At 40.9% G+C, this 14,381-nt stretch overlaps 4 protein-coding genes across 4 annotated transcripts; all 4 read left to right on the plus strand.

Moving 5' to 3' along the window:
* Window positions 1-10: 10 nt before the first annotated feature.
* On the plus strand, window positions 11-8,444 carry LOC135334551 (mucin-like protein). Its single transcript, XM_064529779.1, has 22 exons — window positions 11-224; window positions 401-543; window positions 658-981; window positions 1,298-1,821; window positions 1,885-2,081; window positions 2,847-3,049; window positions 3,128-3,359; window positions 3,531-3,644; window positions 3,729-3,974; window positions 4,901-5,172; window positions 5,265-5,364; window positions 5,444-5,599; window positions 5,845-5,961; window positions 6,148-6,270; window positions 6,361-6,486; window positions 6,677-6,790; window positions 6,916-7,059; window positions 7,282-7,406; window positions 7,461-7,573; window positions 7,734-7,869; window positions 7,935-8,098; window positions 8,246-8,444. Exons 1-22 carry the CDS (start codon window positions 11-13, stop codon window positions 8,427-8,429), a joined length of 4,071 nt encoding a protein of 1,356 aa, XP_064385849.1. The 3' UTR covers window positions 8,430-8,444.
* A 428-nt stretch (window positions 8,445-8,872) lies between these two features.
* On the plus strand, window positions 8,873-9,614 carry LOC135352408 (uncharacterized). The gene is made up of 3 exons (XM_064551591.1): window positions 8,873-8,930; window positions 8,984-9,280; window positions 9,331-9,614. Exons 1-3 carry the CDS (start codon window positions 8,873-8,875, stop codon window positions 9,612-9,614), a joined length of 639 nt encoding a protein of 212 aa, XP_064407661.1.
* Window positions 9,615-9,668: 54 nt separating this feature from the next.
* LOC135336801 (uncharacterized) lies at window positions 9,669-10,827 on the plus strand. Its single transcript, XM_064532671.1, has 4 exons — window positions 9,669-9,968; window positions 10,017-10,322; window positions 10,392-10,466; window positions 10,520-10,827. The coding sequence occupies exons 1-4, from the start codon at window positions 9,725-9,727 to the stop codon at window positions 10,663-10,665; spliced, it is 771 nt and encodes a 256-aa protein (XP_064388741.1). The 5' UTR covers window positions 9,669-9,724; the 3' UTR covers window positions 10,666-10,827.
* Window positions 10,828-11,400: 573 nt separating this feature from the next.
* On the plus strand, window positions 11,401-13,371 carry LOC135342608 (uncharacterized). The gene is made up of 7 exons (XM_064539392.1): window positions 11,401-11,600; window positions 11,666-11,985; window positions 12,061-12,366; window positions 12,417-12,719; window positions 12,781-12,861; window positions 12,938-13,039; window positions 13,085-13,371. Exons 1-4 carry the CDS (start codon window positions 11,401-11,403, stop codon window positions 12,503-12,505), a joined length of 915 nt encoding a protein of 304 aa, XP_064395462.1. The 3' UTR covers window positions 12,506-12,719; window positions 12,781-12,861; window positions 12,938-13,039; window positions 13,085-13,371.
* Window positions 13,372-14,381: the final 1,010 nt, after the last annotated feature.

A 14,381-nucleotide genomic window follows, 5' to 3' on the forward strand; every position in this document is an offset into this window, starting at 1 on the left:
TCCTACACGAATGGATCTTGAGACCATTGCTGGGATGTTGTTCTGGAAAATTTACCTCCCGAAGTCAAAAAAAGAAATAGAATTCAAGTCAGATGTTAGTTGTAAAGATTTTATAGTCACTACACTCGAGAATGGTATCACTCTGAATATTCTGGGAGATTTCTTTGGAAGTGTTTCGTGTATCTATGGTGGTGACAGTGTAAAGATTATCGTTGTCACTGAAGGTAAGTGCATGTGCAACTCTATATAGCTACCTATTATAGAGTTTGTATATAAAATCAGTCCTAATCATAAACTAGCACTAGCTGTGTGCAACACTTGACCCAGCCAGACTCATGAATTATAATTATAGAGTGAGCTTATCTATAAGCTGAAATGCTCATCCTATCTCTCCCTTCAGCTCTTGTGGAGGGCGTCGACTTCTTTCCTCCCATCTTTCCTGATGATGCTGTGGAATTGTTTGATAGTGATGATGGATGTTCACAGCGGATTTACTCAAGTACTGGTATTCCCTTTGGAGCTTCAGCACACCAATACGTTCATGTGAGTTGAAAATAATGTCTGATTAACTTAATTTGTCCAAACGCACATGCACACATGCTCACGTATACAATGACTATTATAGTTTTGCTGAATGGACGTACTTTTTCCCTGCAGGTCTGCACGAATGGCATGCTGACTGTTGGCACTCCACCTCTCTTACTTGGTACAGCACAAGAACAATTCCCTACATCCGATACCAGAATCAGCCAATCAAATTTGCTCGTTCCATTCTGGAATGACCACGATGGCCGAGACCCTGTGTCTAGCGTAACATACAGAGTGTACGGTGGTGCTACCGGGGATCCTGATTTTATGCATAATGTGAGCTCCTTCATTTCAAAATACATCGATGCTGAACTATTTGAACCTACCTGGATGCTAGTAGCCTCCTGGAGGGGTGTTCCTCCGTATCCTCACACTGCAACAGACAGGGGAAGAGTGAGTGCTGTGTGCATGCATGAGGGTGTATTACTATATGATAGTAGAGGGCCTATATAATTATAGCATCAGCTAGAGTTCATTAAGAATTGTTGTGTGTGATAGTAGATGGCCTATAACATTGGGTGCCCATAACTAGCATCAAGAATTCATCCTTGAATAGCGAAAATGTTTCGAGCCTCAGAATAAGTGAATTAAAGGTTGTGATCAGTTATAGTTTTTGTAGAAGGTGCATGTCCTTTATTAAGAGAAGATTTCCTTCAATTGCTAATGGAGTACTAATCAACATTGATTAATTTCTTTTTTTATATTTCAGAATTCGTTTGAAGCCATTATCATAACTGATGGTGTAGTAACGTTTGCTGTGTACACGTATATCTGTGATGATCTGCAATGGGGTCAGTCGCAGGATGGTGACTATTCTACCATCGGCTACAACATCAATCCGGCCTCATTTTTTGGTAGTGATAGCAAAGAATTACCTTCCTTCCACGATCATCGTCTTTCAAACCTTCCCATGAGCGAGATGATTGCATGTTCTAGCCTTGCTAGAGGATCACGTTATCATAACGAGGTTTATTTTGTCGGCCGGTCTAAAGATACCACGCAATTGGCACGTGCAGAATGTACAAGCACTATCAACAACGATACCTTGTATAGTGACATCATTGATGGAACCACACTAAAAGATGGATGCCCTTGCAACTCGGCTCAAGCATCAAGAGACTTTGCCTTTCGTTTCATTGATATGTTTGAGTTGACATTGGACACTGTGTATGCTGGCCAGTTCTGTGTGACTCCATCATTCTCACAGACAAACACCATTCTCTGTTGCTATGGGTAAGAGGGTCACATGACGGGGTACTCGTTAGCTACTTCTGATTAATTTTCTTTTTATTACAGACGGAACAGTGGAGCTCTCAACAATGTCAGTGGTATCAGTGGAGTGGTGGCGTATAGTCCTAGCTTATTCCCAAGAGAGTTTCTTGATAATGATTTCAACTTGCGTCACAAATGCAGCATAGGAGGTGAAGCTGACACACTGTACAGGACTAGACGACCTCCAGTGACCTGCGACACGTATTCCCCACCAAGAAGAAGTGAGTGCTAGTTGAAGAATTGTTTGTTGTAAAGTAGAGATCTATAGAAACAGTTAATGGCAAGTACAGCTACATAGCTATATATAGCTATTTAGCTAAATATGCAGTTACCTGTATATATAATGTGTCCTTCAACCGGGCGACGCCCCAACTTGATTTATTATTAACTTATTACATTGTGATGAGGGAATCGAACCCATGCCTTTTCTATCATCTGATCTTATAGGAGAGCTACCTAACCACTAAGCCACACCTATTCTTCCCCGATCTGTGTACTATTAGTAATTCTAGTGTGATGAAATCAGTAATTGTTAAGTACCATGCATAATTATTTGGTAATAGAACATAATTATGTATAGGAAGTATAATAACCTTTAGCTTTATTAGAGGTGTATGATTATGTCCTGAGTTGTTATTCTCTTACTAGCTAAGTCTAGAATGTTCTCTACTTGCCAGTGTTACCATACCTACTAATTCTTCCCGATTTGTGTACTATTAGTATTTTCGTCTGTTGTGAGATTGCTGAGAGTCTATAATTACTAGTATATTAGTGGAGTGTTGGCAGTTAAATTCACCTGCTAGAAATGTTTACTAGTTTATACAAATATCCACCTGTTCAGCTAAGTAAAGTGCGGAGTTATCTATTCTATAATCATGTAATTGTCTGCGCACACACACACACACACACACACACACACACACACACACACACACACACCACACTCACACACACACACACACATACACACACACACACACACACAGCCTTCTGTACGGGTGATCCTCATCTCACCAACCTTGATGGAGCTAAGTTCACATTTAACGGTTGGGGAGAGTACATTCTACTGGAGTTGGAGACTGATGACACCACATTCTGGGTGCAAGCTCGTATGCAACCAATCACAGATTCTCTGGCTACTGAATTAGGTGGTTTTGCTTTCGCTATGAGCAGGGACACTCCTGTTGAAGTATGTGAGGGGAATTTAATTGATTGAATTGACTTATTATGTGTGAATTCTATTACACAATGGTTTTCCCTCAAACAGATACGCCTGAATGCGTCTAGACAGCTTGAGATCCTAATCAGTGGAGAAGATGTAACGGACCAGCTGGTCAACGTCAGCTCTTCTATATCCACTGACCTCTATTCTGTATCTCGAAGCAGTTCCAATTCCATTCTGGCCACGTTCCCGAATGGAATGGGATTAATGGTGAATCTCTCGAGCATGCTCACCTTCACAGTTATCATCCCTGATGCCTTCCGTGGACTAACTAGAGGTACATAACATTCATAGCTGTGTTTTGTGTGAACAGAGTACATACTAGCTGAGAGCTCTTTCTGTTACAGTGTAGTGGGTAATTTTGTATGGTGGTATTAATGTTAGGTATGCACATTCAATTTGGCGAAAATACAGTAGGTCATTGATTAAGAGTTTATTTTCTATGCAGGAATGGTTGGGAACTACAACGGTAATGTCACTGATGATGTCGTATTCCGAAACGGAACAATGGTGCCTATTAGCGAATTTTCCTTTCGGATACTACATCAAGTAGGACTGTCATGTGAGCTATATAATTATTGAGCTGTAGCTATACTGTTTCCATAGTATAATAATTATGTGTGATTATAATTGTTTGTGTTCACAGGGCAAGTGGATGCTTCGGAGTCTCTCTTTACTTATCCTGATGGCATGACTGCTGCAGACTTTGCTGTCCTTGACCACGATCCACCCTACCTGGATGAAGTGGTAGCCAATGCGTCAGCAGAAGTGCTTAAAATGTGTGGAGATAATGTCGAGTGTATTTTTGACTCTATAGAAACAGGGGATATCAATATCGGCCTTGAAACCGTGACAATGATTTCCATTATTGATGAAGATGAGAAGCAAGCATGTACGTTAAAATTATGTTCCATTGGGTAATCTTAACTACCGTATAGTGGGTAAACTTTTGTGGAATAACCGTTAGTTGATCTTTTTTGTTTGCAGCATGCATGCATGCGATATTGGGTATAAATGTTCGCGTATAGCCGAGATTAAGTGTTTTATCCGAGTGATCTGGTATTAAAACATGTGATTTTGGCTAGGTGCATGGGTTCTAGTGCTGTCACGTGATCTCTAGCTTTGTGTACAACTTGTCATTTGTACAGCCTGATCTGTTAGGCAAGTTTTTACCTGCATGGCTATCCATTTCATTAACTCGATTTATTTGTATAAGTAACTTGAAAACTCAAGTTATAATATTAAGTTAATAATTATGACTACTTTTAGATAAGCTGAAGTTGGCTAGAGATTATGTAATCATAACTAAGAAAGGTTTTTGCAAAATAGCAGCCTTTTTGCAGCATACATGCAATATAATTCGTGGGTATAAGTGTTCGCGTAGCCGAGATTAAGAGTTTTATCCGAGTGAAACATTAAAACACGTGATTTTGGCTAGGTGTGTTCTAAAGGATTTAGTGCTGTCACATCATCTCTAGCCTCGTGTAAAGCTTGTCATTTGTGCAGCTTAACCTGTTATTATACCTGGCTACATTTCATTCAATGTGTATCGATTTGTTGTATAAGTAGCTTAAAGCATACGTATTAATTTAAAGCATAATTATTATAGATAGCTGATTGTCTAGAGATCATGTGCATGATTATGTACTTAAGTACGCAACTATACTAAGTCTTACTGCTGCTCTGTACACTAACACCTTAATTTACGTACCTGCTTGAGATTAAAGTTAAGTTTTGTCAGTATAATTATACAGTCATGTGTAAATTACAGCAACCACTTACTTACTGCTACATTGCAATCGTAACCTTTACCTACAGCCAACTTCCCTCCTCTCATCTACGGCCCTGTGAGCCTCTATGTTACGCTGGGGGAAGAGGCTGTACTGGTGTTCAATGTGACTGATGACAAGGGCAGTATCAACGTTACACTGGTGGATGGACTGCCAGCTGGGGCCACTCTACTGCCTACTCCTAAGGGTGACTATACAATGGAGTTCACCTTCAGGTTGGAACTTAATGCGATTGCCGATATTTCTCTCGTGTTTTTGGCCACTGATGAGCTGGATGCTGGGTCAACTCTGGAAGTGCAGGTTTGTGGCTTGCAGCAACAAGAGTGTTAGACCATAATTATTTTGAGTTATTGCTGCAATGAGGTTCCGTATGTTTTTGCATTTACCCATAGATTATGATCTGTGCTTGTGAGAATAATGGCAACTGCACGCTGGAGGGAGTGGTGGATCAGAGTGCTAATACTGTCGTCTCCAACTGTGTATGCCCTCAAGGTATGGTGCAACTTGTTACAATAGCTATATAGATCTGTATCTATAGCAAGCCAGGTCATGCATGTACGGCACTCTTCAGGTTGGGAGGGTGACTTCTGTGAGGCTGACGTTGACGGCTGTGCCAACTTTGACTGTTTCATGAGTGTGGATTGTGTGGACGTCCCTGCTCCAGGAGTGGGGGCAATGTGTGGTCCATGCCCTCCAGGGTATCTTGGAGACGGGTCAAAGTGCGCTGGTAAGCTATCACCCTCCAGGAAATTGTTATATATAGTTATGTAGTAGAGCTACATTGTATGTTCTGATTAGCATGCACACCCTGGCAATTTCTATATGTAGTATATAGCTATGTGCATGCTCAGTGTGTGCATGGTTGGCTTTTGAGAGTATATAATTATACAGTTTCTTACGAGTCGCCATAAAACTATGTATTTAATTATCGTGACCTAATTGTAATTCCTTGTAATGCATTGATCTCCTCAGATATCGACGAGTGTAATGGTATCCATGGTTGTGCTCAACTGTGTGTCAACCAACCGGGAAGCTTCGAGTGTACCTGTTACCCTGGTTACGAGCTCGTTAGTCAAACACAATGTATAGGTAAGTGGATGAGTTATTTCGAAAGCGACCTTTAATTTTATAATTATATGTCCATTTTCAGGGTTGCATTGAAATAGCATTTATGTATAGTAGCTCTTTTAATTTGCAATTACTTTCGGGCCCCATGGCCATGCAAATCTATGATTGCTATGGAAAACACTAATTTTATCCCCTTGCTTCCTTCAGATATTGACGAGTGCTCTTTGCTCAATGGTGGTTGTCATCAAGTCTACACCAACACTATTGGAGGGTTTGATTGCAGCTGTAATGAAGGGTACACCATCAACACTGACAACAAAACATGCCAAGGTATTATATTATGACCATGTACTGCTATCATAAACCTCTTATTTATCTTTGCAAATTTATTTTACCCTCTACATTTATTTATACATGCAGTTGACCCAATAGCGATGTGTGATGCTAGTAACAGCTGTGTCCAATCATGTGTGAGATTATCCGGAGTGGAAACATGCGGCTGTCTCCCTGGTTACGAACTGGCGTCCAATGGGATGAATTGCACAAGTAAGTTTAGTAAAGCTGTCGAAAAACAACTTTGTGCTTTGGGAACAGATGTTGTCTTTAATGGGATGTATAGTAATAATTATAAATCGAAGCCATTATTGTACAGACCTATATTTTGGAATGGTATTTTATATATGAGGCTCCCACTGTGTTGCACATGAATAAGAGTTTCCCTCACCACCCTTCACAGATATCAACGAGTGTCAGGAGAATCCATGTGAGCAGATCTGCACTGACTTGGAGAGAGGTTACGAATGCTCGTGTCGTGAGGGATACCAGCTGTTGCCTGGGGGGAGATGTACCGGTGAGGGGGTGTTGTGCAACAACAGTTTCTATGTATATATACAAGTACGATGCTATACAGTACCCATAATAAATTATGTATGAGTGATGTAATTATGGCTCAATATAAATCTCTTTCCTTTACAGATATCAACGAGTGTTTGGTGGCAGCTCTGGACATATTTGCCCCTGACCTTTGTGGACCCTCCATGTTCTGTGTGAATGTTGAGGGTAACTACAGTTGTGAGTGTCCGGCTGGTACACTACTAGTGGAGGGAGTGTGTGAAGCTGGTAAGCCAATCCTAATAGACTATATCAGAATGATAGGAGTGTCATATCGGATTCAACTTAATTTTTAAAATCAGTATATATATACAGTAAGAGCTCAGATGACATAATATTTTGTCGTAAATCACATTATCACACCGTATATGCACGCTGTCATACTACATCATACATTCATGCCGGGCCAGAAGCTAGTTTCAGTTACCTATATACAACACACACACACAGAGAACGTGCTAACCACCACTGCTGCACCACCAGTGACGACTGTACCTGATGACACTGACACTATTCCTACTGATGCTATTCCTAATGCCGTTGTCGTGGAGATCAACGGATTTACTCCTTCCACGGTAATAACTACACAAATTAATATTTTGTATTGTCAGTGAGTCCTTTTCCTCCAGTTTACTCCTGAGAATCAGAGGCGCTTCAGAGAAGCCACAGCAGATGCTGTCAATGGATACTGTGAGGAAAATGAGTGTCTCGTAGTATTCCCGGACCCTCAGGCAAGAGCGAGGTGAATTAATTCATACAGCAACTGTATTAACGACAAAGAATAAAATCACAAGAGAATAATACACAAAGTTGCATTAATTATGTGACTCACTGATAGCCTGCCCCCCCTCCCACACACATGCATACACACACACACACATGCGCACACACTCTTGTCTCAGGAGGAACACTCTCACCGCTGACAACCTCTACATTGCTGGCATCACTAGCACTGGAAATTCTAGAGTCAGCTTCAGCTTGTATGCTCGTTTGGGTGGTGGCATCCTCAGCGGCAGTGCCTTGGCAACGGCTGTACTGGTGAGAGTCTTTCCTTGCTACGATATAATTATGTGTGGGTGGATTTGAACCTCCTTCCCCTATAGGATCACCGTGACGAGTACGCAGCCCTAGGCTTTAATGTGGCTAGTGTACAGCTGCCTACAGAGTCAACCACCATTCTGACAACTAACCAGATCATTGGTATAGCGGTGGGAGTTGTTCTTGGACTAATCTTAATACTGGCCGTTATTCTGATTATTATCACATGGTGAGGCTGCTGTTTTATTATAATAAGTGCATGGATCATATTAAATAGCAAAAACTCAATATCTATAGTCATAGTAGTAAAACCATGCATGCCATCTCAATGCATAACTTTTACCACTCTCTCATAATAATGATTCTTTCCTTGTAGTTGTTGTGTGAAGCATCGATCAGGACAACCCAAGAATGGAGGAGACCTCACCAATGTTGGCACTAGCCTGGACATGAAGCCAATACCCCACGAGGGCCTCGAAGAACAAGCCGTGGGACTAGAGTCTGATCGTGAGGAGAAGGAAGGGGATCTCGACTATGAGAGATATAAGACCATTAAATAAACTGTTAATTTAGTAGTTTGGTGACACTATTAATAGATGGGTAGCTGCTGAACTTTTAGCTTTGTTTTGTCTTCTAGACTTATTATTGTCCATGTCCCCCTTGCTGGCGGCTCTACTAATATAATAAATAGAGCGGGTATAAACGTAATTTTTCATTAGTGCAAACTTTCGTATGAATTTCCATTAATTTCTGTGTTCTATTCGTACAGCTCAGAATATAGCGATGTACACATGTAGAAGCTATTGCATTATTTCTTATTCAGAGTCTAATGCCTAAATATCCACCATACGAAAATAATCCGCTATATAATTTATTATGGTACACACTGATAGTCAATTTACTATAATTTATATCTGGAATGATACATGTTTAGTTAATGATCTTTACATCTCTACATTTTTACGGGGTTAATACTCTCTTGATTGCCACTAAAGCAATAATTATGGATCTGAGATGGCTCATTCTTTCAACAACTCTTGTGGCATCTAGATCTATACAAGGTTTGTCTGTGAGGAGTCAGTGCATAAATTATATGCTATAATTACGTATGCAGCTCAGTTCACAGTACAACCAGTGTCAGTGGTACAAGCCCAGGGGATAGATGCAGTGTTTGAGTGTCGGTATCTTGGAGCACAAAATCACAATTGGGAGATCAATGGAGAGTTTCCTGCTTACGATAACTACCCACCAGATGTGACTGTTACCCCACCGTCTGGTGATACCCCAGCAACACTGGCCATCCCAGCTACAGCACAGCACAACAACACTGTGGTGCAGTGTGAGGTATTCGTTAGAGACGGACGAGGGATCATATCTGAATTATCAGAAAATGCTACCTTGCAAGTACAAGGTAGTCATAACCAATATTAAATAGCTTGTTTTGTACCCTGTTCCTCTCAGGTCCTCTTTCAGCTGTCTCCAATCTCCGTGTTCAGTCATCAAGCACTAACATCACAATCGCCTGGGATGCTCCCTTCTCTCTTAACCTCACCACAGCTGAACCAGACATACAGTATTGTGTGGATGTGTACGATAGTGCCACTGGTGTTCTACTACACTCTGAGTGTGGTATTATTGAGGAACACTACACCTATTCCCTTAGCAACCCCTGCTCGACATATGCGTTGTTAGTGACACCTAAGAGTAATCTTGACGGAGCTCTCAATGGAAGCATTGGTAAGTAGACTTATTGAAATGTGTGAGTGGCTAAATGATATCACAATCTAACACAGCACGGTTTCAGAAATTCCCAGTGCGGCCAGTATCATTGATACAAGCTGAAGGCCTGAAGGCAATGTTTGAGTGTTTGTACCCTGGTGCCCTGAGTCACAGTTGGGGGATCAATGGAATGTACCCAGCTGATGATGCGTTTCCACCTGATGTAACTCGTACCCTACCGTCTGGTGATACTCCAGCAAGACTGGTCATTCCATCCACAGGCCAGTACAACAACACTATGGTGCAGTGTAGGGCTGTGCTTGATGTGGGAGGAGATGCGCAGTTTGTGCAAACATGTGATGCTCTGTTGTTAGTACAAGGTATCCTTAATATAGCTATCATAATAGCTTTACATTATAACACTTCAGGTCCATTGGCTTCTATTACTGGACTGAGACTGGAAATGGTGACCTCTACTTCAGTGACTCTCACCTGGGATGCTCCTTTCTCTCTAGACCTCACCACAGCTGAGCTAGACATACAGTATTGTGTGGATGTGCACAGTTTCCCTGGAAGACAACTGGTGGAGTCAACATGTGACATCATCGACACTAACTACACTTTCTCTATCAGTGATCAAGACCAGATAGTATTTACAGTGACACCAAGAAGCAATGTGGAGGGCAGTAGTCTCAATGGAACCCCCAATGAACTAGCCGGACCTCTTTTGCACGGTAATTATAACTGTCTGTGTACCAAATAGCCACATGATACTTAATCTTTCCCACCCCCTCTCCTCACAGGTAACGGCACGATCACTGTCGGCACACCACTTCCTACTAATGAGTCTGCTCAACCACAGTTTATTACAATAGCAGGTGGGTAATGAAATAGGCTAAGTCACGGCACATTATATCTATACTGCATGCAGTGTCTTCAGGTGTGACTGCTGTGGTTGTTCTACTCCTACTCTTAGTCATCGCCATTTTAACCGCTATTGTCACAGTGAAACGAAAACAAAGGAATCACAAAGGTATAAATGTTTATGTTAATTTTTTATTGTTTTTATTAATTTAGGTGATGTTGTTGTATCAGATGGAAGAGTGGATTTGTCATCAACATTGCCAGGAATTGAGCAGCCTAACGAAGCTTATGTTCCAGTGCTCAATAAGAACATTGCCTATGAGCAGACACAGATACCAAGACACAATAAACACACCACCACCATTGTCACCACGGCAATAGCAATGGAGAATATTGAGCCAAGTCATGAATACGAAGAAATATTGCTCTAAATATTCAAAGAGTCATGAAATTCTCATCAATAAGTTTCAAATTGCATAAAATTATTATCACAGTGTACTAATTGCTTTTCAAGTAGATGTACAATGTATAAGCACTTTATGCATGTGCGTGTAAGTGATAATTATAGCACAACTAGATTTTACCATAATTATTAATAATCTGATATATTTTTTCTGCACTACGTAATCGATCATTATTCACGCAGACATAATAATTAATTTGTGCTCACTGAATGTCTTACTGATTCTAATGTCTATATAACAGATTAAAGATCCTTAACTAAACAAGTAGATCTTTAATGCGCCACAAATGTGCATGCTTTACTAGATCTATGAAAGCACTAAAAGAGATGGAACTGAGATGGTTCTTTCTTTCAACAGCTCTTGCATCTATACAAGGTTGGTCAGTGATGAGTCAGTGGATTGTGTTTCTATATGCATGATACTATTTGCAGCTCAGTTCATAGTACAACCAGTGTCAGTGGTACAAGCCCAGGGGATAGATGCAATGTTTGGGTGTCGGTATCCTGGAGCACTAACTCACAATTGGGGGCTCAATGGAGAGTTTCCTACTGACGATAACTATCCATCTGATGTGACTGTTATCCCACCGTCTGGTGATACCCCAGCAACACTGACAATCCCAGCCACAGCACAGTACAACAACACTGTTGTGCAGTGTGAGGCCTTGGTTAGAGACGGACGAGGGTTAATATCTAAATTATCAGTAAATGCTACCTTGCAAGTACAAGGTAGTCACAAACATTAAATAGCTTGTTTTGTACCCTGTTCCTCTCAGGTCTTCTTTCAGCTGTCTCCAACCTCCATGCTCAGCCATCAAGCACCAACATCACAATCACCTGGGATGCCCCCTTCTCTCTTAACCTCACCACAGCTGAACCAGACATACAGTATTGTGTGGATGTGTACAATAGTGCCACTGGTGTTCTACTACACTCTGAGTGTGATATTATTGAGGAACGCTACACCTATTCCCCTAGCAACCCCTATTCGTATATGTTCACAGTGACACCTAGGAGCAATGTAGATGGAGCTCTCAATGGGACCACTGTGTTCGGATGTATACAAGATGGTAAGAATGTGACTTTGCTAAATTGAGTCAATTTGAGCTGGCTAATTGATTTCAACCACATGCACTCAAATACAGCACAGTCTCAGAACTTCACAATTCAGCCATTATCAGTGATACAAGCTGAAGGCCTGGAGGCAATATTTGAGTGTTTGTACCCTGGTGCCCTGAGTCACAGATGGGGGGTCAATGGAATGTACCCAGCTGATGATGCGTTTCCACCTGATGTAACTCGTACCCTACCGTCTGGTGATACTCCAGCAATACTGGCCATCCCAGCCACACGCAAGTACAACAACACTGTGGTGCAGTGTAGGGCTGTGCTTGATGTGGGAGGAGATGCGCAGATTGTGCAAACATGTGATGCTTTGTTGTTAGTACAAGGTATCCTTAATACAGTATCATTATAATAGCTTTACATTATAACATTTCAGGTCCATTGGGTTCTGTTACTGGACTGACACTGGACATGGTGACCTCAAACTTCAGTGACTCTCGCATGGGATGCCCCCTTCTCTTTTAACCTCACCACGGCTGAGCCAGACATACAGTATTGTGTGGATGTGTACAGTTCCCTGGAGGACAACTGGTGGAGTCATCATGTGATATCATCCGCACTAACTACACTTTCTCTACCAGTGATCAAGACCAGTTAGTGTTTACAGTGACACCAAGAAGTAATATGGAGGGCAGTCTCAATGGAACCTCCAATGAACTATTCGGACCTCCTTCGCAAGGTAAATGGTCTGTGTACCAAGCATTATCTATTATAGTTATGTAGTACCACTCTCTTCACAGTTAACGATACGATTACTGACATCTCACCATCGTCATCTCTTCCTGAGTATATTCAACCACCCTCTATTTATACAATAGCAGGTGAGTAATAAAATATGCTAAGCAGGCTTAACTGTCGTATGATTGGCTATTTATACCCTATAATTATGTTATACAGTGTCTTCAGGTGTGACTGCTGTGGTAGTTCTACTCCTACTCTTATTCATCGCCATTTTAACAGCTGTTGTCATAGTGAAACAAAAACTAAGGAACCACAATGGTAAACTGTTGACAATTTTGTTTATTGTATTTACTATTAATTTAGATGATGTTGTTGTATCAGATGGAAGAGTGGATTTATCATCAACATTGCCAGGAATTGAGCAGCCTAACGAAGCTCATGCTCCAGTGCTCAATAAGAACATTGCTTATGAGCAGACACGGATACCAAGACACAATGAACACACCACCACCATCGTCACCACGGTAGTAGCAATGGGGGATGAGAACACTGAGCCAAGCCATGAGTACGAAGAAGTATTACCTCAGGGACATTTTTAGAACATTATATAATGTTAGTTGTCCAAAATAGGCACGTAAAATAATATTAATACAGAGAAGTTTCGATAATAATGCTACTTAATTGAACCATGACAACTGTGCCTCGTTCACACACTCAGTATTCAAGAGTTTAATTGGGCCTGACAGCAATCGTTGATGTATGCAAACCACTTAATACAGCTATTATGAAATAGCTACAAAGTTGCATCACAAACAATTATTACACAACAACTGTACTCTAAGTGATATAATTAAAGTGTCCGTTTGTTCAGTGCATCTTTAACCTCTCCTCTCCAGCGACCAAACCTGTGCACACAATAATTATACAGTGATCATAAACTCGGCTTTTTCTCACCTTGTTCTAATCAGAAGCCAATATAGACGAGGTAAATGTATTACTGTCTGAGTATATCGGACGGGTGGAGGCCAACTGCATGGCCACTGCATGCATGTGCCGTTTGTTATGCCTCTACATACAAAGAGTGTATAATTATCATAAATGCTGCCAGCTCAAAAAAAGTACCCATGCAATGCAACTATAATTATGTCGATAGCTAACGTGGTGATATGAAAATGGTATTCACAGATATGTCTATCTGTTAGCTAGCTGTACATGCACTTGTTGTATGTCAGTATCTAGTGGTTATAGAAAATTGCCTCGAAGTCTGACCAGTTGTTAACAAGAAGTACTCGTTTTTAAAATTTGAGATTTGCATATATACACCTGAACCTTTAACCTTAATGCAGTTGTCAACAAGAAGTATAACTATTTTGCACGGTTTCTAGAGATTTGCATTTACATCTGAGCAACAACTTTAAACCTAGTAGATCTATGTAGTATTAGTGGTTTTTAAATTGAACCTTTAACCTTAAACCAGTTGTCAACAAGAAGTACGTAGTATATAGTGGTTTCTAGAGATTTGAATTTACATCTGAACAACAACGAGAATTTAGTATAAAATGCATGAACCAAGGATTCCAGGCATTCGACCATCCAGAAAAACCCTCCAAAAGGAAGAAAAATGAAAGCATCAGCCAAAGCAATATCAATCTGCATACTT

Source organism: Halichondria panicea, chromosome 1 (assembly GCF_963675165.1).
Source record: "Halichondria panicea chromosome 1, odHalPani1.1, whole genome shotgun sequence".
Taxonomy (NCBI): Eukaryota; Metazoa; Porifera; class Demospongiae; order Suberitida; family Halichondriidae; genus Halichondria; species Halichondria panicea.

Coding starts and splice junctions, on each gene's coding strand:
- LOC135336801 (XM_064532671.1), top strand. CDS start 9,725: ATGTTTGAGTGTTTGTACCCTGGTGCCCTGAGTCACAGTTGGGGGATC. Junction 10,323..10,391: donor AGCCGGACCTCTTTTGCACG/GTAATTATAACT, acceptor CTCTCCTCACAG/GTAACGGCACGATCACTGTC. Junction 10,467..10,519: donor ACAGTTTATTACAATAGCAG/GTGGGTAATGAA, acceptor TACTGCATGCAG/TGTCTTCAGGTGTGACTGCT.
- LOC135334551 (XM_064529779.1), top strand. CDS start 11: ATGGATCTTGAGACCATTGCTGGGATGTTGTTCTGGAAAATTTACCTC. Junction 5,600..5,844: donor AGACGGGTCAAAGTGCGCTG/GTAAGCTATCAC, acceptor TGATCTCCTCAG/ATATCGACGAGTGTAATGGT. Junction 6,271..6,360: donor TGACAACAAAACATGCCAAG/GTATTATATTAT, acceptor TTATACATGCAG/TTGACCCAATAGCGATGTGT.
- LOC135342608 (XM_064539392.1), top strand. CDS start 11,401: ATGTTTGGGTGTCGGTATCCTGGAGCACTAACTCACAATTGGGGGCTC. Junction 11,601..11,665: donor TTGGTTAGAGACGGACGAGG/GTTAATATCTAA, acceptor AACATTAAATAG/CTTGTTTTGTACCCTGTTCC. Junction 12,367..12,416: donor TGCTTTGTTGTTAGTACAAG/GTATCCTTAATA, acceptor ATAACATTTCAG/GTCCATTGGGTTCTGTTACT.
- LOC135352408 (XM_064551591.1), top strand. CDS start 8,873: ATGGATCTGAGATGGCTCATTCTTTCAACAACTCTTGTGGCATCTAGA. Junction 8,931..8,983: donor GGCATCTAGATCTATACAAG/GTTTGTCTGTGA, acceptor TTACGTATGCAG/CTCAGTTCACAGTACAACCA. Junction 9,281..9,330: donor TGCTACCTTGCAAGTACAAG/GTAGTCATAACC, acceptor TGTTCCTCTCAG/GTCCTCTTTCAGCTGTCTCC.